The sequence below is a fragment of the Saccopteryx bilineata genome, chromosome 1, assembly GCF_036850765.1.
Source record: "Saccopteryx bilineata isolate mSacBil1 chromosome 1, mSacBil1_pri_phased_curated, whole genome shotgun sequence".
Lineage (NCBI taxonomy): Eukaryota > Metazoa > Chordata > Mammalia > Chiroptera > Emballonuridae > Saccopteryx > Saccopteryx bilineata.
The window spans coordinates 246,042,068-246,067,982 of record NC_089490.1 but is presented as its reverse complement, the minus strand read 5'-3'; the positions used below and the strand labels follow the sequence as shown (position 1 = coordinate 246,067,982).

Sequence of the window (25,915 nt, the reverse complement as noted above, 5' to 3'; positions counted from 1 at the left end):
TTCTGATGTTAAGATTTCTTAACAGCATAATAATTACTCCAATCTTTAACCTCAATTTGTGAGGTGGCATGTCAGAAGGCGGGACTATTTGAATGCCGTGGCAACTTCACCCCATTGGCTAGTACAGTTACGCAAGCAACCAATAAGCTATTGGTGACAAACAGACACTTAAGCCACATATAATAAAGATAACAACTTTATAACTTCATGATTATTGCTAAGTAAATGTTTGTGTAATTATTTAGTTATATATATTGTAATTTATAAAATTAATAGCAAATTAGCAACCTAAGTAATACACAATAAGAAGAGCTTATGAAACTTAATTATTGAAAAGTAATATAATTTAAACATCAGATTTCTTAAAATTATTTTTAATAAACAACTTTAATTTTTGGTTGATATATGAAAATAAATAGCTGCTAGATAGCAATTTAGATGTAGGCAACATTTTTTTCAACACGACATAATGGGTTGAATCTTTTTTTTTTTTTTTTTTGTATTTTTGTATTTTTCTGAAGTGTGTGTGGGGGGGTGGATAGACAGACAGACTCCCGCATGCACCCAACCAGAATCCACCTGGCATGCCCACTAGGAGACGATGCTCTGCCCATCTGGGTCGTTGCTCCATTGTGGCTGGAGCCAGTCTAGCACCTGAGGCAGAGGCCACAGAGCCGTCCTCAATGCCCAGGCCAACTTTGCTTCAATGTAGCCTTGACTGCGGGAGAGGAAGAGAGAGACAGAGAGGAAAGAGAGGGGCGGGGTGGAGAAGCAGATGAGTACTTCTCCTGTGTGCCCGGGCCAGCAATCAAACTCAGGACTTCCACATGCCGGGCTGATGCTCTACCACTGAGCCAACCAGCCAGGGACCGGTTGAATCATTTTTATAGAATTGAATAATAAAATACAAAATATATTTTATTTAATTATCAAAGCTTAAGTCAATAGCAGCCAATAGATGTGAGTAGGCTACCTCTTGCCTCAAAACAGAACAATCAACAGAAAAAAAGGCATCTACTCACCAGGGTTATTTAACACTGACTTGTGTACACTACATCCATCTTCTACAAACTCAATGCCACCTGTGTGATCTGTAAGAAAGCCCAACAAAAGAAATTAAATTCTTAGGAATAAGGTTCTGTTGGGTAGGGTTAAGCTTTATGGGGCCACAGACTACTGTAATACCTAAGAATTTTTTGTCACCCCCACCAACAGCCAATTTCCATTCTCATCCTTGTAAGGGTGACATTATTCCTGTTGTGAATGCACAGTTTAGAGCAAACATAACAATATTTGTGGGGTTTACATGGAAACTAAAGCATCAAGACCCATGGCCAGGATTAATGAAGTTATAGAGGTACTGGTACTAAGGAAAATGGAGAGAAAAACAAAACAAAAACCCAGCTCTAAACTGAAAATGATTGGAAAAAGGACCCGAGAAAAGATGGAGAAAGTGGGCAAAGGTGAGAAGCAATGGCTTTGGTTTGTCGTCAAAGACTTTTGTTTCTATTTTTTAATTATGTAAATAGATGACTTTAATAAAATAAAGAAAGTATTTTAATAGAATATTAAAATTAAACTATCAAGAATGTTTATTATATCCTTTTCCTTTTAAAATAATCTAGTTTATAAAAATACCTTTTTTCTAATTACACTTAAAGCATTAGTAAGTCCGTTAAAGGAAAATAGCATAACAGAATGATTTGGGTGCTCATGGGAATATTGAAGAACAACAGAAACTAAAGAAAAACTATTTCCACTAGAGAGCAGCAGATGGCTAATTCCCCTTTGACCACTTATTTTTTGCATTAAGTTGGATAATCACTGAAGTACACAGAACCTTAGATTCTCCTTTCTTTATAATACTACCTGCATAAAAATAAGGGCTTTACACACAGCCAACAGGTACATGAAAAGTGTTCAATGTCACTAATCACCAGGATAATACAAATGGAAACCACAGTGAGATATGACCTCACACCTGTTAGAATGAGTATCATTAAAAAAGAAAGAGAGAGAGATAACAAGTGTTGACCAGGATGTGGAGGAAGCACTGTTGATGGGAATGTAAACTGGTGCAGCCACTATGAAAAACAATATGGAGATTCCTCAACAAATTAAAAATAGAATTACCATATGATACAACAATTTCACTTCTGGATATATTAAGGAAATGAAATCAGGGTATTCAAGAGATCTGTGAACTCCTGTGTTCACTGCAGCATTATTCACAATAGCCAAGACATAGAAACAACCTATGTCCCTCAGTGGATGAACGCACAGAGAAGATGTGGTATATATATACAATGAAATATTAGTCAGCCATGAAAAAGAATGGAAACCTTCCATTTGTAACAAAATAGGTATATGCAAGTGAAATAAGTCAAACAGAGAAAGACAAATACTGTACCATGGTATCAGTATTTATGTATAGAACCTAAAAATAAAAAAATAATAGAGCCTAATTCTTAGAAAAAGAGAGTAGAAAAGTGTTGCTGAGAGCTGGGGGTGAAGGAAATAGAGAGAGACTGGTAAAAGTGTACAAACTTTCAGCTGTAAGATGAATGGTCTGAGGATCTGATGTGAAACATGGTGACTACAGTTGATAACACCGTTTTATATAATAAATGGAAATTTCCTAAGAGAGTAGAACTTGAATGTTCTTGCCAAAAAATAGAGGTATATGTGGTGATAGATGTGTTTATTAACTAGAATGGTGAGACTCCTTTCACAGTGTACATATATATCATTAAATCACCATGATCTACACTTGAAATAACTTACAATTTTATTTGTCAATTACCCCTCAATAACCTGAAAAAGAGGGGCTGTCACAGTAAAGCTTGACAATAATTAATAATTAGAAAGAAAGCTTAAATTCTTTCTAAGCTTGAAGAAAATAACTCCATAACCTTTTATCTGTTTTCTTCTATTCTACTTACTAATTTTTTTTCATCTAATAAAATCTCAGCTCAAATGTTTGCTCTCTATCCTTTCATGACCTCCAAACTAAACTCCATGTTCTTCATACTTTCTCATAACATTATTATTTTTATGGCACATACCATATTTTATTATATACTTTATAAAGTTATAGCTTAAAATATGATATATTTTAAGTTATTATATACTTTTTGTGCATTTATTTGTTGGCATCACTTTTACTTAGTATACTGTAAGCAAACTCATGAAAGCTAGGCTCATAATCTGCTTTATTCACAATTTCTTTAAGGATTTAATTAATTCCCTCATCTATAGGAGGCACTCTTTGAATATTTTAAAAATGAACCTGGAAAACGGGCTTTTAAAATAGTTCCAAATTAAGGGTAGATTGATTGGGAAATAGTTTAAGTTTCTTATAAATTCTCTGGAGAAAATTTTTTTATAAATTTGTAAGAAAAAGTGTTTTTTTATCAAGTCATACAAAGAATAAACACAGCTAAATGATCAGCCCCATATTTTCAAATGTTTGCAAAACATGTCAAGAAATCAAGAAACTCTTTGTCCATGTCAACAGAAGTTGGGTTTTTTATACATTTACAGAAAATACTACTATTCATCAGAGTTTGGTTTTTGTAAAATGTGACCTTGCCAAAAACACTTTTCAATTTGTTCCATTTCTTTCATTTTTATCTCTACTTGGCCACAGACCTAGTGAAGAGTAGACGGGTGATTGGGAACTGCTGTCTCCCAGTGTTGGGGTAAACCTCCTGGACATGTACTATTAATGTGCTTGATAAGCTTCCAAGCATTTGGCTGAAACAACATCCTCCTTGAAGAACTTGGAAACAATTGATAAGCCAAGTCTCACTGCCTTTTACTCTCAGACGGTTGTTAGAACTTGGACTTGTCTACGTGACCCAACACAGCATTTCTTCCTTTGCCTGGCAGCTATAACTGTGCTCGTGACCCCAGTGACATGGGATATGGACTCATTTCTTCCTTTGTTTCATGCCTCAGGTATCATCCTTTGCCCAGAGGATCGAGCCGCTGCTCTCATTTGCTTTGCAGTAGTTTTCCATAGCTTCAGAATTCAGAATGAAAGCTTTCTCTCGGAGTGCCTTGTCACACCTGTCTCAAGGACTTCACATCTGCGTTCATTGTTTTATTGCCTCATTTATTTGCTATTCACAACCCAGAAAATAAACAGTGCTTCGTGCAGCCCACACAAAGCTCTCCCAACAACCAGACCTGAACTTGGGATGACCTTCTTTTCTCAACCTCTTCTCTTCCACTTGATAGACTGACCTTCCATGACCTACATCCAGAAAGCTGTCCTGATTTGAAAGAACAGTTTCTACCCTTCACTTTCCACTCTATCCTAGGAGAGAAAAAAAATTATTTCTGCTAAATATTTCACTGATTTATTCATTTCTACCATTGCTGCTGGTTGTATGTAGCTCAGAGAAAGCAGGCCCGACACACCATTCACTTAATGGCAGACAGGGCTCAGGGCTGACGTCAGCGCGGACACACGGGGTGAACTGGCTAGGGTACATTCCGATTGAGCAGTGCCATGCCACACCACCGTGAAGGTGTTCGAATATCTCTTTTCAAATTGTTTAAAATCACAATTATTTGAAATTCACAAAATTTATCTTAGTTAAGGATCATTTGTTTATAAATAACAAATGTACATTCAAAGAATCACAGGCAAGAAATAAAGATGATTTATCAAAAGGAAGCAGTATATTTTATGGAAACCCAGGATAGTATGCCTGGGCCTTGTGAGGGACAACATTTACGTTCTCTGGAGCCGCGTGATCTCACATCTGTACATTTCTTCAAATTTCCACTTCATTCTTTCTTTCTGCAGAAAGGCACTCTGCTTCTCCTTACGTGTAGCTTAAGTAAGCTTCGCAGTTTGTCTAACTAGAGCCTCAGTCCCCATCCCCAGTCGTGGCACACGAAGTCTAACTGGCTCAGTCCCAGTTCTGGCCCACAGCCTCACCAAAAGGCAGGAATGTGAGACCTGCAGCCAACTCAGCAGGCCCCACAGATCAAATCTTCTTAGACAAGACTGGGCAGGTTTTTCTCCAAGAAAACCTCCTAGCACAAAATAAATAGAGGCAGAGAGAATGGCCTGCATTTTAAGAAGATACATTATTTTAAAAAAACATTAAATAAATATTATATTAGCTAAATATTACAGAGCTCCTAAAAAGCTATGTAATTTACATATTTATTTTGTTTGTTTTCTCTCTCGTCTGCCAAATAGGCTGTGAATTCCACAAAGGAAGCATTTTCTTTCTGTCTTATTCACTGTCCAAGTGCCTGGTCTAGTGCCTTGTACTACACTTTTGCTGAACGTGTGAATAAAAGGCCTTGGGTAATGCCAGTGATAATTACAGTGAGTATGACCTGCAAAAGAGAATAAGTGACCACATACACAGGAGAGGTTATAATTTCTGTGACAGACTTCTTATATTTTCACTTCTCATATTCATGTTCTTGTTTCCAACTATCATTATCTTATTTTTTCTCTTTCTCAGAGAGAGGCGAAGGGGTGAATAGGCAGGGACAGACAGGAAGAAGGGAGAGAGATGAGAAGCATCAACTCATGTTTGCAGCATCTTAGTTGTTCATTGATTCCTTTCTCATATGTGCCTTGACTGGAGGCTCCAGCTCGGCCAGTGACCTTTGGGCTCAAGCCAGTGACCATGGGGACATGTCTATGGTCCCACGCTCAAGCCAGCAACCTCAGGGTTTCGAATCTGGGTCCTCAGTATCCCAGACCGACGCTCTATCCACTGCGCCACTGCCTGGTCAGGTGCCCCTTTAGCACTTTGAAAAGTATTTTGCATGCCATAAAATGCTACCCACATAGTAGATTGTTGTCATAGTGGAGCCTTAAGAAAATGTTATATATTAAATGCTTGTGTCCTCTCCCCCCAATTTATATGTTAAACCTAGTCCTCATTGTGGTGGTATTTGGAGGTAATTAGGTTGTGAGAGCAGGGCCCTCATCAATGGGGGATTTGTGCCTTTTTATAACATAGACCTCAGAGAGCCCTCTGGCCATTTCCACCCTGTGAAATAGAGAGAAGACAGCTGTCCATGAACCAGGGGGTGGGCTCTCCTCAGATGCCGAGTCTGGAGCACCTTCAACTTGGACTTTCTAGCCTCCAGAACTATGAGGAATGAATTTCTGTTGTTGATAAGCCACCCAGCTTCTGGGAGTTTTGTTTCAGCAGCCTGAATAGACTGAGACAGAAAATTACCTTGGTAACAAAGGATAAGACACATGGGACAACTAGAGGTCAAGGAGCAAACTAGGAAGTTGACTCAGAGTTTACCATATTTCCCCATGTATAAGACGCACCTTAATTCGGGGGCCCAAAATTTGAAAAAAAGACAAGCACAAAAATGCAGGATATGCAAGTAAAAAATCTACAACCACTATATAACATGCACCCGATTTTTAGACCCCAAATTTTTAAAAGGTGCATCTTATACATGGGGAAATATGATAGGTCAGACCTATTTGACCTTAATCAGCATTTTTTGTTACCTTTTCCCAGAAAGCCCTGAAATTAAAATAATCCAGATTTCTCTAGAATCCTAAAAGGGACAAGAAGTTACAGAGGCATAACATAGAAATCTCAAAATAGATTTTTATGACAAAGATGTTTATGTTAAGTCAGTTTTAGATTAGGATATTAAACAGCAGTGCATTTTCTTTTCATTCTAAAGAATCACCAAAGGGTTTGTTCCATTCATTAATGTGTTACACACAATTCTTAAAATATCTAAATAAAAACAATTCTTGGAGCATTTTGATACAGGAAAGATTATTGCTTCATTCCAAGTGAATGAGAAGCTACAATGGTAGAATTTTAGCTAAGGGCATGTTTGTAAAGGCATAATGTAAAAGTCAGCATTTTTCTTGCAAATTCATCATGTAGACAACTCAATTAAACCAGAATTTATTTAATTTCTAGTTAATTAGTTACAAAAAATAAATATTATTTAGGTCCTATTATTAGGAACTTTGTATCTATTCAGTGGAGGAGGAAAGAGATGATAATATACCATACAAATAATCATAATACCTGGCAATTTCAGGTGAGTTTTATGTAAGGAGGTAGAAAGCTAGCTAAGCTTAAAGAATAGAGCAATTATATAGTATCTGATCTTAAGAGTGAAAGTGTTTATAAAGGACAGGAAGATTTAAGAAGGAAATACATTTGAAATGGCCCTCGAAAAAAAAGATACACAATGCATTAATATTCCATAATTTCAAATTAGGGAAGAAACATTTTTGAAAAAAGCTACATTGGCAGAAGAAACTGTAGCACATTTTGAGGAACAGCAAGTTGTCCAACCTGGCTAGATGCTGATTATGCAAAAAAAAAAAAAAAAAAAAGGAGAGAAAATAAATGTCAAGAAGTAACATAGGATCAGAAGATCAGATTGTTCAGAGTTTCAAATGTCAAGTATTTGAATTGTGGACAGTCTTCTGAAAAGAGAAACATTAAGATTGTGAGTAGAGTTGGTCACTGAGATGTGAGCTCTAGAAGGAATAACCTGGCAGAATAGTTTAGGAAGAATTAGAGGACTAGTGAAGTCACTGATGCAATCTCTGATTTGTGCATTCATTCGGGCTGGACACGGAGCTGTAACCATGGACATGGTGTGGAGGTGGAAAAGATAGAAAGTATGCTGACAAAAGACACTCCCAAGATAAGAGCTGCTAGACTTAGCATCCAGTAGAATAGAGAAAGTGTGGGAGAGAATAAGACATCTCTGTGACAAGGTTTTCTATTGGGATACTATTAGCAAAGGATACTATTAATAAACATTAGAAGACAGGTTGGCGGACTAGGAAACATTCAACACGAATGTGATGGCTAGATCCATGGAAGTAGATAAAATATCTGATGAAAGGAAAGAGGCTGAGGAAAAACTTCCAGATGGGAGTAGGAAGAGAATCATAGTGGGAGGAAAGAGAAATTTCCTGAGTGTTCAGAGAAAAAGATGCTTCCTGTGTCAAAAAAACCAACAGTGGATTTAGAAGTGGCCATTCTGTTTGGCCGTGAGGAGGTTACTGGTGGTCCCTGAGAGAACAGTTCTTGTGGACTGTTGTATTTATAACCCAGATTGCAAAGAGTCAATGAGGAGTAGATTGTAAGTAATCAAATGCAGCCAATTCTGACTCTCCTAATAATTTTAGTAGTAAAGGAAAAGAGAAAAAGCATGGTGGCCTGAAACCCAACAAAAACTTCTATTTTCTTCATCTGAGAGTTTTGATCTATGAAATCACCACATGAAATAATTTACAATTTCACTGTATCTGCTCACACATTGAGTGACGAAGTACATGCTAAAGTACTTGTGAAGTAGATGGGGTCATCAGCCTTGGCTCTAATGAGAAATCACAGTATTTTTGCTGTAATGATTAGTTGTCATGTGAACACTTAGCATATGAAAGCCTTCAGGTAATTGGCAGCATCCACTGTTCATTGTCTTATGCTAGGGTTATTTTCTTGGTAGAAAATGCCATTTGTCTGTAAATCTATCCTCATTAGGAGAGGAATAAAGATTTTGAACAAAATACATATTCTCCTTCTAGAAAAATTATAATGGCTCCATCTTAACTTTCCATTTCCTCCTATACCCTTCTGTTCTTTTACAATGAAAGGCTTTTTCCACTGGTTAGTCTACATGTGAGCTCACTAGCAACTTTCTATGTTATGAAAATAGGGAGTATTTTGTGGGAAAATGGTATTCATGTCACCAGCCAACACGTTAGAAGGCTCAGCTGGTGAACTTCGTAGGATGTGCTGCTTCTCAGTAACAGGCATCCAAATATTGCATAGAGCACTCATGTTCTTAGGCATGCCTGAGCGTAACTGCACATGAACATTCAATTCCTAGCTCTGGAACAATCATTCATTCTTCGGTCCCAAGTAAGGCTACTTCTACCCCCTGGAACTGGACACTGTGGTTATACTGATCAGACCAGAAACTCAGAAAAGTTTTCCTGTAAAGAGCCATACAGTAAATCAGTAAATATTTCAGACTTTGTTGGCCACACGGTCTCTGCTGCAGCTACTCAACTCTTCTGTTGTATCACAGAAGAAACCATACAAAGTGACGCTGTGTAACTTTATTTACAGAACAAGTAGCTGGCTATAGTCTGCCAAACCCTGCTGTAGAAAAGGACCCTGAGTGGACACGGCCATAAGGACCCAAGATGATGGACCCAAACATACACCACTGAAAATAAGCTAGATTCTCAGTTGATACCATGTCAGTTGTACACTTGGATCACAGATGTTGGCACTGCATCTGAAGAATTCCTCCATACCACCCTCAACTCTCTCCCCCTGGGTTTTCCCGTGCCACGTGAAAAGCTCACAACCTTCTCACTTCTCTGTCCTTGTAGCCCATGTTGCTCAACAATACTATGTAGGCTCATCTTATTGGCTCCTGACTTTCATCTTTTTAGGTTATGACTGCCAGAATTTTCCTTGAGCGCTAAACATCATGACCTATGGAAAACGTATTTAATTTTAGGGCCTCCAAGAACCAACTAAAAAAAAAAGTGTAGTCACCAAATATTTTCCCTCTTTATTTATCATCTCTAATAGTCAAGGTGAAACTGCTACACCAGCCCCAAAGTGTCTTCAATCCACCATGCTGCCTTCTTTCTTAGCCTGAGATTTCAATCTTTACAGTCTCATTCCAGTACAAGAGAAAGAAAACAAACTGGAAATCAGATACGTGTATTCTGGTTCTGATTTACTCTGGTTTGGGACAAGTTACTGTCATGCATGTTAAAGCGTGTTGCTTGGAGTAGTGGTTCCCAATTGTACTTGAACAATCTTTAGACCTCTTGAGGTACTCATTCCCCACCACATGGTAAAAATTTCAGTTGTTTGAGGAGTATTTTTTAGCTGCTTCCCATATTGAGAATATAGTTAATACTTTTTAAAGAAATTTTCTACTATTTGAAAAAGTATAAAAAACACTTTACAAATAAGAAAACAGTTCCAATGAAGTCAAGTGACTTATTGAAGAGTGCACAACAGGTTATTGAAGAATCAAAAGGCTCCACATTCTCAACCCCTACAGTTTTCTTTTCTTTTTTTTCTTTTTTTTTGGTGTGTTTGTGTGTGTGTGTGAGAGAGAGGCAGAGACAGAGACAGGTACAGACAGACAGGGAGAGAGATGAGAAACATCAATTCTTCATTGTGGCACCTTAGTTGTTTATTGATTGCTTTCTCATATGTGCCTTGACTGGGGGGCTCCAGCCAAGCCAGTGGCCCCTTATTCAAGCCAGTGACCTTTGGGCTCAAACCAGTGACCATGGAGTTATGTCTATGATCCCACGCTCAAGCCAGCAACCCCACACTCAAGCTGGTGAGCCCATGCTCAAGCCAGCAAGCTCAGGGTTTCAAACCTGAGTCCTTTGTGTCCCAGGCCAACACTCTATTCACTGCGCCACCACCTGGTCAGGCCACCCTACAGTTTTTTTTTTCTGTCACATGATTTTGTTCCCTTTTACCTTCTTTTACCTTATTGTAATATGCATATTAGCCAACCATAAGCTATGTTGCAAACCTTTCATAGAGGCATAATTATCACTAGATGCAAAAAAACAAAAACAAACAAACAAACAAAAAAGCAACCTGCTTGACTATTGCTATTTAAATCTTTCCAAATTAAATATCCTATTTGTTTTTGCTGGTATGTAGGAACAATTTTTTTTTCTATAATAAACTTGGACCTAGCAATCTTACTAAATTCATTTATTGATTCTAATATATGTCTGTAGATTCTTTGGGATTTTCTACATACATGTTCAAGTTGTCTACATGTAATAGCATTTTCTTTACTTTCTTTTCAATGTTATACCCTTTATTTCTTTTCTTTCCTTATTGCACTGGATATGAACTCCAGCAAAGTACTGAATAAAAATGGGGGTAGCAGGCATTACCGCCCTTCTGATCTTAGGAGGACCAGGTTCAATAATTTTCCATTAACTACGGTGGTAGCCTCAAGTTTTGTATAGATACTCTGTCAGAGTAAGAAAGTTGTCTTCTTTTCTTGATTTGATGAAAGTTTTTATCAGAAATAAGTTTTGGGTTTTAGTAAATGTGTTTCTGCATCTATTAAATGATAAGTTTGGGGAGGTTTTGTTTTATTTACATTATTCCACATCACATCTTTGACAGTGTAACAGCAGAAGATTAAAGAACAACTTATAAAATAAAAACTATAATTTATTAAGCAAAATAATTCCATAAGCAAAAAAAAAAATAGAAGAAAAAACATATTAGATTACATTAAAACGAAGTTCTTCTCTTCAATCAAAGACACCATGGATAAAATTAACATGAGTGAGAGAAGAAATCTTCAAAATCTAAAATTTACAAGACATTTATAATTAGTATCTAGAATGTATGGGGCATACCTGAAAATCAGGCAGCAAAAGTAACTAAAGAAATACAGTAGAAAAGTAGTCAGAAAATATGAATTCTTAATTTGCAGATAGAAAATTAGAATGTCTGGCAAGAAAAAAAAGATGCTGAAGTTCACTATTGATCACAAACTATTTAAACAACCATGAGATAACACTTTGCATAGATCAGATGTAACATCACATGCTAGGAAGAACTCACTAGTGAGAAGCCCTCAGAGGCGTGGTAAGAGTGTAAAGGTGTATAATTTTTCTAAAGAGCAACCCGGAAGTCTTTAGACACTTTCTGACACATTCATAAGAAAAGTATACACTGTGTTTCAACCTGCAGGGAGCTGAAGGCAAGAGAAGTACACAGGAAGAGAGTAGGTAAGTAAATGTGGTTAACACAGTGCATGTTCATGCCCCCATAGAGTTGCATTCAGTAAGGCTCAGAAGCACAATGTTGAATGAAGAAAGTAAGAAATCAAATTAAACTTTCAGCAAAATACCAATTTCTGTAAACCACAAAAAATACACATGGAAAATGAGACATTGTATTTTTTAAGGCTACACATATATCTAAATAATCATATGTAAGGATAAACACCAAATACATTAATACATATAACTAATCTGGGAGAAGAAATGAAACAAGATCTTGGGGGTAAATAGTGAAATACAATAAGCAAGAAGATTTTGCAGAGGTCCATGATGCTATGGTTCTATAACCTATGGAATGTGATCAATTCTGTACATTTAAATCTTTAGAAAAGTGTGGGGTGGCATTTAAAAGTTATATATTATGTGTATTTATGTGAAAACTTACACAGAGAGACACACACATTAAATGACCAGAAGTATCTATTCCAAATATTAATAGTGGTTTTATCTGATTATTAAAAAACAATTTTAATTTTCCTCTTCACACTTTCTCATATTTTCTAAATCTCCCTAAAGAAACATTAAAAAACAGGAAAAAATAAGAATCTATACATATTGTAGTTAAGTGAACAATCCTAAAGAACAAGAGGGCAATTCTAAGCAATTGACTCTAAAGAGTTTTTAAAAAATGGAATCAAAGATTTCTTTTCTCTGCAGTAGCAATACTTACTATAATACCCCTTGAATGGGAAAATCATTGCAAACTCAAGTCCCTGTGTCGTATCTCACTCTTAAGAGTTTCCAGGTAACTGCTGGTTGAGGCAATCGTTTACAAAGTCCAGAGTTCCCACAGACTGTTTATACAGCACACTCTCGGTGGGCTTGGTATCTGTGCTATGACTGTGCTACCTTGTGTTAGCTGGAATTAAGGGGAAAAGGCTTGTTTGGATTCTCATTTAAACCCTTTTTATTGTGAGCACCTATTGTTTCATCAGGCATTTTCGGATTTGCTCCCTGGCCGTCCCAAACTCTGTTTAAAGGTGAGTGACATGACGATTTCATTTGTAATCTTAATATTTCAAAATTATAGATTGTGTTCCCAACAAACTTACCTTTTCACGTGTAAAAATACATACCTCAGATTAATAGTCTTTTTTTTTTTTTTTGGTCTTTTTTAAAAGTAAGCAGTAAATACTTTGTATAAATTTCAAAAGAACCAAAGGTTCATGTTTCTTAAGGAAATTTTTTTCCAGAGAACTACCTTGTTGTTTATGATTAAAAGTAAAGCAAACATAACCTTTAGCTAAAAAATCAGTCACATGGCCGGGATCCCCAGTCTGCGCTAGCAATGATAGATATCATTTCTTGAGCTCCTGGGGCATGCGTGGAAAAAAAAATTAAGAAATAAGAAACTCAAGAAGTTTACAAAGAGGGGGAAAAAACCCACTTATATTTGAGAGCAAATTAGTTTATCCTCTGAGCTGCCTTACAGACAAATTGGTCTAGGGAGGGTAACAGGTCAAAATCAGATGGACTTCACTCCACACTAGGATTCTCTAAATGCCCACAAAGCCATTTCCAGTGGTTCAGTGGGACTACTGATTGTCAGAGTTTAAGAGGGGCTGCCTGTTTCTTATGAGAAATGGGCAGAATTACTGCCCTTCCTCATGGTCCTGCAGATGTTTCTTATCTTCCTCTCTCACTGAGTATTCTTTTGTTCCATGTTCGTATGAAAACCTTCTAGTATGGGTAAAATGTCTTCATATAATTTTAGATATCCCCAAAATGCCTAGAGAGATTGGAAATTAACAAATAAAGAAACATTTAATATTTGAATAGAAATTGTTCAACATAAAACAGTTACTCCTCATAGCAATAAAACATTATTAAAAAAAAAAAGACACTGGCCCTGGCCAGTTGGCTCAGTGGTAGTCGGCCTGGCGTGCGGGGGACCCGGGTTCGATTCCCGGCCAGGGCACATAGGAGAAGCACCCATTTGCTTCTCCACCCCCACCCCCTCCTTCCTCTCTGTCTCTCTCTTCCCCTCCCGCAGCCAAGGCTCCATTGGAGCAAGGATGGCCCGGGCGCTGGGGATGGCTCCTTGGCCTCTGCCCCAGGCGCTAGAGTGGCTCTGGTTGCAGCAGAGTGACGCCCCCGGAGGGGCAGAGCATCGCCCCCTGGTGGGCAGAGCGTCGCCCCCTGGTGGGCGTGCTGGGTGGATCCCGGTCGGGCGCATGCGGGAGTCTGTCTGACTGTCTCTCCCCGTTTCCAGCTTCAGAAAAATACAAAAAAAAAAAAAGACACTGCTAATTAGTTCTTTTAAGAGCTTCTCCTCAAATAAGAAGCTTTGACCTACCACCTTAATTTAGAGCCATTTCCAAAATGCTTCAAAACAGTTAATGCCAAAGAGATCAGAATATTTTTAAGGGTTCTGTTCTTGCAGTTTTTGGTGATAACTGGAATAAAATCCACCTATACTTTTCAAGCTCTGGGAAGTTAAAAAGAGCGGTGTCTGCTGAGAACTGAGAATTGATACCTTCTTGTCATTCAGCTTCTCCCAGTCCCTTACACACTGATCATGTAAATTGCTTTATGAATTTATTCTCTCTGCAACTGAAATAACTATTCTGGAAGATATCTATTTCTTCAAAATCTATTAAGAAAAGAAACACAAATAAACAAACAACAGCAACAACAACCAAACCCTCTATTTAACTTCCTTTGTTGAAGCAGTCCTGTATAAGAAATCCCAGTTTGCGGATGGGATGGGAATGGTGGTCTGTCTGGTCATTAAACCAGGAAACTTCACATTGTGTAGAAAGCTCAGCTCCCAAGGGTCTTTAGGAAAACCATTCAAACTGGGGCTCAGGACTGATGTTTAGGCCTTAGACCATTCTATCTGATCACAACCTAAATTCTGTCTGAACACTCTAGCCCTGATGTCCTCTGGTTCTGTGCTGCTGGGAAAAACTAGAACAGGTAACTTACCAGTGAACTACAAAACAGGCAGGAGAAGTGATCAGTATGATTGAAATAACCTAGGACTGTAGCGGCTTATCTATGAGCTGGATAAAATATAGAATAGAATAGAATAGAATAGAATAGAATAGAATAGAATAGAATAGAATAGAATAGAATAGAACAGAATAGGATAGAATAATAAAATAAAATATTGGATAAAAAACATGGGAAGCATCTTCAGTCTCTGTCTACCCTCCCCAAACAATGGTAATAAGTTATATTTCTTTGTATTTCACTCTGTGCCTTGCAGCACACAATGGACATTCAAATGTGTGCTGATTCCTTTTTAAACTGAAGGACATATTTAACCACGTCAATGAATTTGGTTGATTTTATTCCAACATTCTTCTCTGAGCTTGTAGGAAAGTTTAAAAAGCTTATTGATTTATTAAGAAGAAATGCTCTAATTTTTGAGCATATGAGAGAAAGAATCTTTATATTTGATCTCAAGGCTTAAACAAAAATTTATAAAATTATGAACCTCATGTCATCACAATTAAGAAATGTAAAAGAACCACATCAAAATATAATCAGCCTGAGTGTTGATAGCACGATGGGTGAAGCATCAACCCAGAATGCTGAGGTCACTAGTTCAAAATGCAAGGTCACCAGCTTGAGGAAGGGGTCACTGGCTCGGCTTGAACCCCAGGTCACCAGTTTGATCCCCAGTCAAGGCACATATGAGAAGCAATCAGTGCACAACTAACTAGTTCAATGAGTTGATGCCTCTCTTTCTCTTCCTGTCTCTCTCCCTCTTCCTTTCTCTTTCTATCTCTCTGTGGGGAAAAAATCTACATCTATATAGATATCTAGATATAGAGATACAAATATAATCAGAAATTCACCCTTGAAGAAGCCATATTTCAGTAGGGCAAACTGACAATATCTATCAAAATTTTAAATTTACATATTATTTGAGCCATTTTGCTGCTAAGAATACAACCGACAACCACATGGATATACATGGATGTACTACAAAAGTATGCTAAGATATATTACAAAGATGTTTATTGCAGTGTGTGTATAAACTAAATGTCCACAATTAAGATAGTGGTTAAATCTAATATAATACATCCATATGGTATAAATCTATAGAGCCATTAAAAGGAATTAAGTAGATATGCATGTATTAGTATGGGGATATCTTCAAAGTATATTATGGAGTGACAAAAAGCAAAGTGCAGAGGATATATACGTCATATGAACCCATGTGTATATCAAAAACATGCACACATGTGTATATAAGAGGTGGACTAATTAAATCAATTACAAATATTTAAAAATAAATCTGAATCTCTTGAGTTCTAGTTTTTTTTTTTATTACAATCAGCTACTACAACAAGCTAGACATTAACCAGATTATTACTCTTGCTAAAACAATGAATGTCAACTGAACAGGCAAATTCATTTCTAAAGTCAATGAAATACTTTTATTTCTGGCAGAAATATTAAAAGTAGTATTACAGAAGATTCTGTAATAATGGACTCAAATTACATTATTCAAATTTGATGAAAACCCATTTGTAAACTGTTTCTTCTACTCAATCAATTTAATAATATTTATAATTTTTTTAAAAATTTTAAGATTTTATTTATTGATTTTAGCAAGAGACAAGAGAGAGAGAAAGGAGGGGAAGGAGCAGGAAGCATCAACTCTAGTAGTTACTTCTCTTGCCTTGACTGGGCAAGCCCAGGGTTTTGAACAGACAACCTCAGCATTCCAGGTTGATCTATCCACTGGACCTACACAGGTCAGGCACAATATTTATTATTATATACTATGCTTACTCTCAGTCTTCTAAATGCTAAAATGAACAAAACAGGCAAAAATGACATACTCATGGTGTTTCTATTCTAGTGAAGAAGGAGAAAGGAAAGAGGAAATATTCATTAAAACTTAAATAACAATTTATGTATAATAGGGAAAGTATAATAGAGAAAAATAAAGAAAACTGAAGAGGGTATGGGAAATGCTGGTGAGAAATTGCAGTTTCCAATAAGATGGTCAGGAATCTGATTTTGTTTGTAAGATGAAAAGTAACTAAAGCCATATGTCCAAATCACTTTGAATATTTAATATCAAAACATTCAAGTGTTTAATATCAAAACATACAATTAAATGTGCAGCACTCTTAAGTGTTATGACTTATTTTAAAAGCTAATATGTACTGAGTGATGATTCTACACCAAGGATCATTTTCAGCACTTTATATGAATTTTCTCACTGTATCCTAACAAAGCCTAATGAGAAAAATAAAAGTATTATTTCTATATATCCTATCAAAATAATAAAACTGAGGCAGAGAAATAAGGCAAAGGGGGTTTTACTTGTTTAGATGAAAGTTACTATATTTCAGAAGTATTTTCTCTATATATTTAATCATGTCGCATGTTGTTAGACATAAAGATCAAAATGGCAATATTGGGGGCGGGCAGAGATGGTTTTGCAAATTTCTTTCAGTAATTCATAGATCCTCAGAGCTCCACAGCACACAGGTGAAAAGTACTGGTCAAAGTTTTCTCTGGCGTTCAGCCACATCTGGTCTGGGTTGTAGGGCTCGCGTGGTCTGGGTGGTGGGTCTCCAAGCATCAAGAGGTGCTTCAGTAACACACTAATTAAGGTTACTACAAATTCAGTGAAAGGGTGTAGCTCATCTAAGATCAAAGAGTCTTAGACTCATCCTTGTCATGTAGCCTCAATGCCCCTCCTTAAGCCTCAATTTCATCACCCCCAAAATGAGGGAATTTAACTTGCAGACTTCAAAGATCTATTCCAATTCAAACTTCTGACTCTGAAGGTCACGGCAGTCAGACAGGGAACTTTCTTCAGCAGGTTTCCAGGCTGTCAGGAACCTGAGTAGAGCTTCCCACAAAATGGCCCTAACTTATTCCCCAGACCCAGAAAAGTATGAGAAATGAAAATGTACTGGAGGGTCCAGCCCACACAAAATTAGAAGTTGTTTTGAAAAGTATAAGGTTGTATAAGAATTCCCATTTTGGAATGAAATGGGTTACAAATGGATCCTATTAGGGATAGGCTACAAGACATACTTTGTCTTGTAGCCTATCCCTAATAATTTGGGAAACATACTTGTACTGGGGGCTGTAACCACAGGAATACATACCCAAAAAATCTTTAGAAATAAGATTTGTGCTTATGAACATGTAAATTTGTGTTTGCCTGCCTAAGGGAAGACAGAGAGACACCTACGATAATATCTGAGCCTCTGACTGACAATGGTTTGCACAGTTTTACCCCTAACGAGTCTTTGATATGTATTTTATATCCTTCCTTTTCAGGGCCTGGAGGCTCTCAAAGCATGGCCAGACACTCCATCTTGTATTTCATCCTGCTGAGTGTTCTGGTTGACAAGAGCCACGCCTGTTACTGTGATCATTACCTGTGGAGTGAGTGGTCCACCTGCTCCAAAACCTGCAACACTGGAACCCAGACAAGATTTAGGTTGGTGTGGGCTGTGTGTGTGTGTGTGTGTGCGCGCGCACGCACGCGTGTGCACGTGTGTGAATGCAAGCGCTCTGGGAAACATTGAGGACGGGGTTAGCAATATCAAAAGGGCCACACGAAGCAATGGGAAAAAAATAGTATCTCTCAAACTGAGAACTCGTAAATTTGGATGAAGTTTGAGGTCTTTTCCACATAAAGTTGAATGGAAGTCTACATTTTTCTCTGCGTAAAATTGAGGAATTTCAAAGAAATGTAATTAAGAATATATGCAATATTTTCTTTTCTTTTTTTTTTTTTTTTTTTTTTTTTTTTTTTTCATTTTTCTGAAGCTGGAAACAGGGAGAGACAGTCAGACAGACTCCCGCATGCGCCCGATCGGGATCCACCCGGCACGCCCACCAGGGGCGACGCTCTGCCCACCAGGGGGCGATGCTCTGCCCATCCTGGGCGTCGCCATGTTGCGACCAGAGCCACTCTAGCGCCTGAGGCAGAGGCCACAGAGCCATCCCCAGTGCCCGGGCCATCTTTGCTCCAATGGAGCCTTGGCTGCGGGAGGGGAAGAGAGAGACAGAGAGGAAAGCGCGGCGGAGGGGTGGAGAAGCAAATGGGCACTTCTCCTGTGTGCCCTGGCCGGGAATCAAACCCGGGTCCTCCGCACGCTAGGCCGACGCTCTACTGCTGAGCCAACCGGCCAGGGCAGAATATATGCAATATTTTCAGTCGACTGTTTACTTAGAATCACTACTCAAGCTTTTTATTCAATCAGCATATAACTCTGCTCACCACCCTTGAGTTAATTATAGAGAATTTTCTACTCATTAAAGCAAGTATAGCAGGACCTCAAGCGAGTGGCACTGCGCTATTAGCTGATTGTTGGCGTGCCCGGGAAGGTGGGAGAGCTGCATCCGCTTGATAACATTGAATAATTCAGTCTTTTCACCAATTCAGACTACTTGTCCCCAGCAGTTTTTAAAAATCTGTTCGGTGTTTCTGTTCCATGAAGATGCTTGCATGACTTGAAGGAGAAACACATGTATTTAATGGGTTTTAGCCATTTTAGCACTTTTTAGAGACCTATTTTAGAAAACTATTTTTACCTATGTAATGTGAGTCCCATTAAAATAACCAGTTAACTTCCCTCATAAACCATCTGCTAAGTATGTAAACACAGACGTGTCTTAATACTGTCCTGCGACGGAGTCCCTCCCTAGCTCTCTGACCGCGGACCCACGAAGTGCAGCAGGAGGGCCTGTTGTTCCTGACCTTCAGGCCCAGGACATGGCTTCTCCCTCTGGCCCTGCACATGCGGCCCCTGCACACGCTGTCATTGCACACGCTGCCCGTGCACATGCCATCCTGCACACACTGCCACTGTACATGCTTCTCCTCCTGCTGCCCCTGCACACACCGTGCTGCACACACAGCCTCTGTACACGCTGCCCCTGCACACGCCACCCCTGCACACACTGCCACTGTACATGCTTCTCCTCCTGCTGCCCCTGCACATGCCGTGCTGCACACATAACCTCTGTACACGCTGCCCCTGCACACGCCACCCCTGCACACACTGTCACTGTACATGCTTCTCCTCCTGCTGCCCCTGCACACGCAGCCTCTGTACACACTGCCCCTGCACACGCCGTGCTGCACACATGACCTCTGTACACGCTGCCCCTGCACACACCACCCCTGCACACACTGTCACTGTACATGCTTCTCCTCCTGCTGCCCCTGCACACGCAGCCTCTGTACACACTGCCCCTGCACACGCCGTGCTGCACACATGACCTCTGTACACGCTGCCCCTGCACACACCACCTCTGCACACACTGCCACTGTACATGCTTCTCCTCCTGCTGCCCCTGCACATGCTGTGCTGCACACATGGCCTCTGCACATGCCGCCCTAGCCACAGGCCCAGCCTCTGTTACCTGCAGAATTCTCGTGAATTTTTCATGCTGTATTTCTCATGTTACTTTCTCTTGGATTCAGTGGCCCAACACCACTCTAATTCCATCTCAGTCATTGTACTTATCACATGTATTGTCCTCTTTTAAGCAATTTGCGGGAACTTTCTCCTCTTCCGGGAATTGCATCAGGACCAGCTTCATGATGTGGGACCCCACACCGAGCAGGGCTAAGTGCCTGGCTCAATGATCTACCATCACTGTGTTGAAATTCTTGATTTTTGAGTAAGAGCTGCCCCCCCCACCCTGGTCATTTTCCACTGGGCTGGGTAAATTACATACCCAGTCCTGAGTTCCATGAAATGGTAAGAACTGTCCTTATGCCAGCCTACCTGATTGTTCATTAAAACCTTTCCTTTTTTTCTCTATAGTTAACACTCAGTGACATTTTTCTCATTGGGCTGGAGCCACAGTGAACACACACACTCATTCTAAGCAGACTTTCCCTCACTATTCCAGACAAGTAACAATAAATGACTACTATGTGACAAACCACTGCAGCCAGCTTTGCACCTTCCAGGAGACCAGAGAATGTAACTGGCAAGCCTGCCCTATCAACTGCCTCCTAGCAGATTATGGACCATGGTCCAACTGTGACCCTTGTGTTGAAAAACAGGTAGGTGGCACATGGACATAGTCAGGAAATCTGAGTCTCAATGAAAAAGGCTCAGATTCCCTGAAAAGCTCAATAGCCACAGAAATCCTGAATTTCTTCCATTTCTGAAAATAAACTTTCCACTTTCCATTGAAGCAAAATTTTATGTAGCAATTTTGGGGGTGATCAGTTGGGTTCATCTTACATGTTTCACTATTGCATGGCCACTGAAAGGAAATTCTGTCCCCAGGACCCACACTGCAGCTGCCCAGCTCCGTGCCCTCTGAGGACACAGGAAGCACAAGCAGGTGCTGGGAATGGGGATTCCAGTCCAAAGGTTAAATCAGACAGAAATATGAGGCATTAACGAAAAGCCTGACTCCCTGTCCTTCCTCTTAGTTCCTCCTCCCATGGGAAAGTCCCTCAGTTTGTTTACTGTTCCCAGAGGCAATATATACCCACCTCAAGTTCGTTCCTGTAAGGACATTGCCTGTGTGAACCCCAGACCGGGCGGGTGCAGAGCATTCACACGTTAGGAAAGAAAAAGAAACTCATCTGTGTAGTACCTGCTCTCTGAGCCAAACTGTTCAAGGCCCCTTACACACACCAGCTTATTCAAACAGACAGCACGTTGTGGGTTTTTACCCACTTTACAGAGGAGGAGGTTGTGGGCCATCAGGAGTACACCCCTAATGAATGTAGGAGCTGCCCTGTGAACTCAGATTTTTCTGACGTCACAGTCAGTACTTCATAATCCTTTCATACTTTCATACTTCCCTGACTCTGTTCTACTAGTTGACATTTAAAATCTTTTCAAGTGTAGAGAATGTGTCCACATTGGTTGCATGGTGACTTCCTGGGCAAGAAAATTCCCAAATCCTCTCACAATTATTGTTCACACCACACTGTCTTTAAGATGTGGAGGGGCCATTATTAATTCCCGGAAGAATCTGCACTCAGGAGATAGTCGGTAAATAAAGGTGCATTAGATTTCAATCTCATTTAGAATCATGTGCTTTTAGAGTTGGAAGTCTTAGAACTCTTTTTGCCCACTTCCTCATTTCAGGAACACTGGGGCCCAGAGAGGCGACGACTTCCTTAAGGACACACAAGAATGGAATTAGAAAGATTATTCATTAATTCAGGAAACAGTATAGTAGAAAATCACTATGTGATTGAGAAGCCCAGTTTTCTTAGATACATTTTGGCTTTGACCTTTCCTCAGAGTTACTCATCTTTTTCTCCTTTTTCTTCCAGTTTAAGGTCAGATCTGTTTTGCGTCCCGGCCAGTTTGGAGGACAAATGTGTATGGAGCCCCTGGTGAATTTTCAACCATGTATTCCATCCAAACTCTGCAAAATCGAAGAGCTTGACTGCAAGAATAAATTCCGTTGTGACAGTGGTAACGTACTTTTGAAAAATGTTTAGCCTCTACTAAAAATGACTTGATGGACCTGAAGTTATTCCAGTTCACTCCGGCAAAAGACATGCTATAGAAAGCCCACCATATTTTAATTGTGGAGATGGAGGTGTTCTGCTACCAATTACCAAGCTATTCATGTGTGAAATGATAGCCTTCAAGCATTTAAACATCTCAATGACTTACCGGATTCATTTGCTCATTAAGTATGGTGTCCAGATCCCTACATTGGTATAAAGATGAGGGAGAGAAAGGAGGAGGAGGAAAAGAAGGAGGCAGATACTTTTAGAAGTTGGCTATTAATAAAGTACAAATCTATAATCAGGATAAACAATTGAAGCAACAGACTAAAAAGATTTTTCATATAGTTTATTAAGATAAGAATATTAATATTAAGACATTATGTCAGGGAGCTAATGATAGATGAGGTGACAAATTCTATGGGGTGGCCCACTGAATGTCTCCAAAGGAGGAGACTGAAAATGATCTCAACAATGGCAACATTCCCTTTGAGTCCAATACTCATTCAGATTTATAAATTTGGTGACGTTTCACTAGATTATCATCAAGTCTTGAATGTACTATTTAATCTAGGTAGTATCTTCTTGATAATTAATAGTTCTTCAATGCTCACCATTTTGAGTAGTCCAGATCAGATTTCTGCAAGCGTTTTTAATCAAGGCCCAGATGGTAAATATCGTAGGCCTTGCGGGTCATCGGTCTAGATTGCAAGAACTCAGCTGTGGTGTCTTGGCATCTGGGCTGCAGTGGACAGTACATAAACAAACGAGCATGGCTGGGCTCCAATGAAGTTTTATTTACGAGAACAGGCGGCAGGTCAGTTTTAGCCCATGGGCCATAGTTCACTGTCCTCTTATCTAAACAGCCCATTTGAAGTTAAATGTAGAGTTCAGATGAATAGTTTGCATCATTTCTCTGTGCTCTGGAATACACTGAAAAGTAAAGCGTTTATAACCAGATCGAAGATTTCAAATCCCATAGAAAATGGACCCAGACCTTGGACTGAAGGTCTCTCTCCTTTGACTCCTTGCTTCCTGTCTTCAGTTTTGCCAATCTTTTCTAAATGTCAGACAGAAAGGCTGGTGTCGGGGTTTTCCCTCTGTGCCCTGCTCCCCCAAACCTTGAGTTCTTATTGGATGGGACAAGGGCAGATCAATACACATCATGCCTATATGAGTCAGGTCATGTGAGATACTGACAAAAGAGTGAATAGGAGAAAAATCCTGATGGCAATGGCTGAGAACAGACCTAAGCATCATATCCAAAAGATTAAGATAAAGATTTCGAACTGAAGAACAACGATGGGATGCTTGAAGGCGAGTTTTTAAAACATTACCAGGAAAAACTCCTTTATTTAATAGATGATCAATTCTATAAAATTTATTACAGAAGAGCTTTGTTTAAGCCAAACATATTCAGAAGTTTAAGGCTTTACATACATCCATAGGCCACCAATGCATAATGAGCAATCTCAGGAAAGTTGGTGGTGTGCACACACAACTGAACACCAGTTCATCAGCAATATGTCCACAGTCATTGATAAGAACAGAAAACAAACAGGCAAAACTATTGAAATGCATCTGCAGTGGTTAGTAAGCAGCTGTTACCCCGAGCTCCCTGGGTAAACTACTGCCCAGGTCCCTTCACCAAGAATCCCTAGGTCTTCCCAAGATTCATTCATTCATTCACTGGTTAATCCCTGGTACAGATTTGGTTGGCAACCATTCTTATTGGGTGATGTCATGGGAAATTGGTTGTTAAATATTCTACTAAAGGTGATTTACTACTATGCTCTCCTACAACACCCACCAGTGCCACTCTCAAAGGGAATAAAAGGTTGGATGAACCATCACTTATCTGACTCAGGACAATATCTGGCCCTCAATTACTGAAGAACTGTCTATCCCTAAGCGTTTTCTTCTTTCCTTTCCTCCCTCATAGTTTCTGTTCAGAGTTCTCCAAAAGGCCTCCACTCTACGTGTATTAGTTTAATGAATGCTTGAGAATTACCTATGAGGTTAACCTCCATGCACTGTGCCAACGCCTCTCTCAAAGTCCTACTTTTAAGCATAGATGACTAGAGAATTTGCAGCTGGTTTTAAAAATAATATGTCATTGCAGTAACAAAAATCTGTGTAAGTACATAGGAAAAAACATATACAGTTTCTAAATGATCACATGGCTCCAGGTGTAAGTGTGTATGCAGTATGTGTATATGCTGGCTAACTGCTGACTTCTGCAAATCCTATGTTGTCCAAGGTGCCCTTCACTTTTCCCCTCCCTTCTTTGATATAGGATGCATGTGTGGCTTACAGTATCTCTCCCATGGTTCCTACTCCATTGAGTTTTTTTGGCCTGGAATTATTTTTAGCAGTGTCCCATTGGACCTATATCACACCTGCCACATTCCTAAACATCACTCAAGAGATGTCCTCTTGGCCCTGGCCAGTTGGCTCAGTAGTAGAGCATCAGCCTGGCGTGCAGGAGTCCCAGGTTTGATTCCCAGACAGGGCACACAGGAGAAGCACCCATCTGCTTCTCCACCCCTCCCCCTCTCCTTCCTCTCTGTCTCTCTCTTCCCCTCCCGCAGCCAGGGCTCCATTGGAGCAAAGTTGGCCCGGGCACTGAGGATGGCTCTGTGGCCTTTGCCTCAGGTGCTAGAATGGCTCTGGTTGCAATAGAGCAACACCCCAGATGGGCAGAGCATCGCCCCTTGGTGGGCATGCCGGGTGGATTCCGGTCAGGCACATGCAGGAGTCTGTCTGACTGCCTCCCCATTTCCAACTTTAGAAAAAAAAAGAGAGAGAGATGTCCTCTTGCTTTCATCCCTCCCCTTGCTAATAGGTCTTCTCCATAATGGTAGAGAACCAGCATTCCTGATTACAGGCTAGAGGGTGAGGGACAGGAGGGGGCTGTCGCTGTACACAAGGCATTTCAGTTTTTGTAACATATATAGACTGATCTCAAGTATCTTTAGGAAATTCAGCAAGTTTAAGAGGGAAAGAAATTATCAAAAGTACATGAAGTCTTTCTTATTTCTTAAACTCATAAATTTAAGCTGCTACCTAATAATGTTGTAGCACCTAGGCATTTATTTAACTTGTCCAAAAAAATAATTAGATATGGTAAATTATACATAGCGAAACAATTATATGCAGTAATTATAATGATTACATAATACAAAATGTAGTAATTTGTGTATAGTAAAACAGTTATAAAGAGTAAAATGCACAGATAATAAGTGTGAAATTTAATTTTGATGAATGTATACACCCCCCAATAATCAAGATATAGAAAATGCCCATAAACCTAGAGAAATCCCTGTTTTCCTCTTTCCAGTTAACCCTCCCTCTTGTTCTTGATCATCATATAAAGGAGTCACGTGGTATGACTTTTATGTGTCTGGATGTTTTCAACATAATATTTTAGAGATTCAGCCATGCTGCTATGTGTGTGTGTGGGGGGGGGGGGTACATGTAGAATTACAATTTTAAAAAATAAAACAGTGACCTTGAGTTTGCTGTCCTGGGTCATATCAAAATTCTGAACCTACTGTTCATTTTCTCCTACAGAACATGATTCTATAATATTAATGAGCTTATGCAGAAAGATTCTATAATATTAATGAGAAAGATTC

At 39.3% G+C, this 25,915-nt stretch overlaps 1 protein-coding gene and 1 long non-coding RNA gene across 3 annotated transcripts in view; one reads left to right on the top strand and one right to left on the bottom strand.

Moving 5' to 3' along the window:
- Window positions 1–12,598, bottom strand: part of LOC136311123 (uncharacterized) — a 43,479-nt gene extending 30,881 nt beyond the window's left edge. The window contains exons 1-2 of the long non-coding RNA XR_010726688.1: window positions 12,519–12,598; window positions 1,023–1,091 (exon numbers count right to left, since the gene is read on the bottom strand). This is a non-coding gene — a long non-coding RNA (uncharacterized lncRNA). The remainder of the gene's footprint in view (window positions 1–1,022; window positions 1,092–12,518) is intronic.
- C6 (complement C6) overlaps window positions 11,695–25,915 on the top strand; it is a 59,441-nt gene continuing 45,220 nt past the window's right edge. Inside the window, exons 1-5 of one of the 2 annotated variants that reach the window (XM_066240359.1) lie at window positions 11,695–11,794; window positions 12,784–12,828; window positions 18,110–18,272; window positions 20,702–20,858; window positions 22,095–22,239. In XM_066240359.1, coding sequence (XP_066096456.1) covers window positions 18,130–18,272; window positions 20,702–20,858; window positions 22,095–22,239 — 445 coding nt within the window. In that variant the 5' untranslated portion in view covers window positions 11,695–11,794; window positions 12,784–12,828; window positions 18,110–18,129. Of the gene's footprint in view, window positions 11,795–12,676; window positions 12,829–18,109; window positions 18,273–20,701; window positions 20,859–22,094; window positions 22,240–25,915 lie in introns of those variants that run through there. The other variant, XM_066240349.1, reaches the window with a different exon arrangement.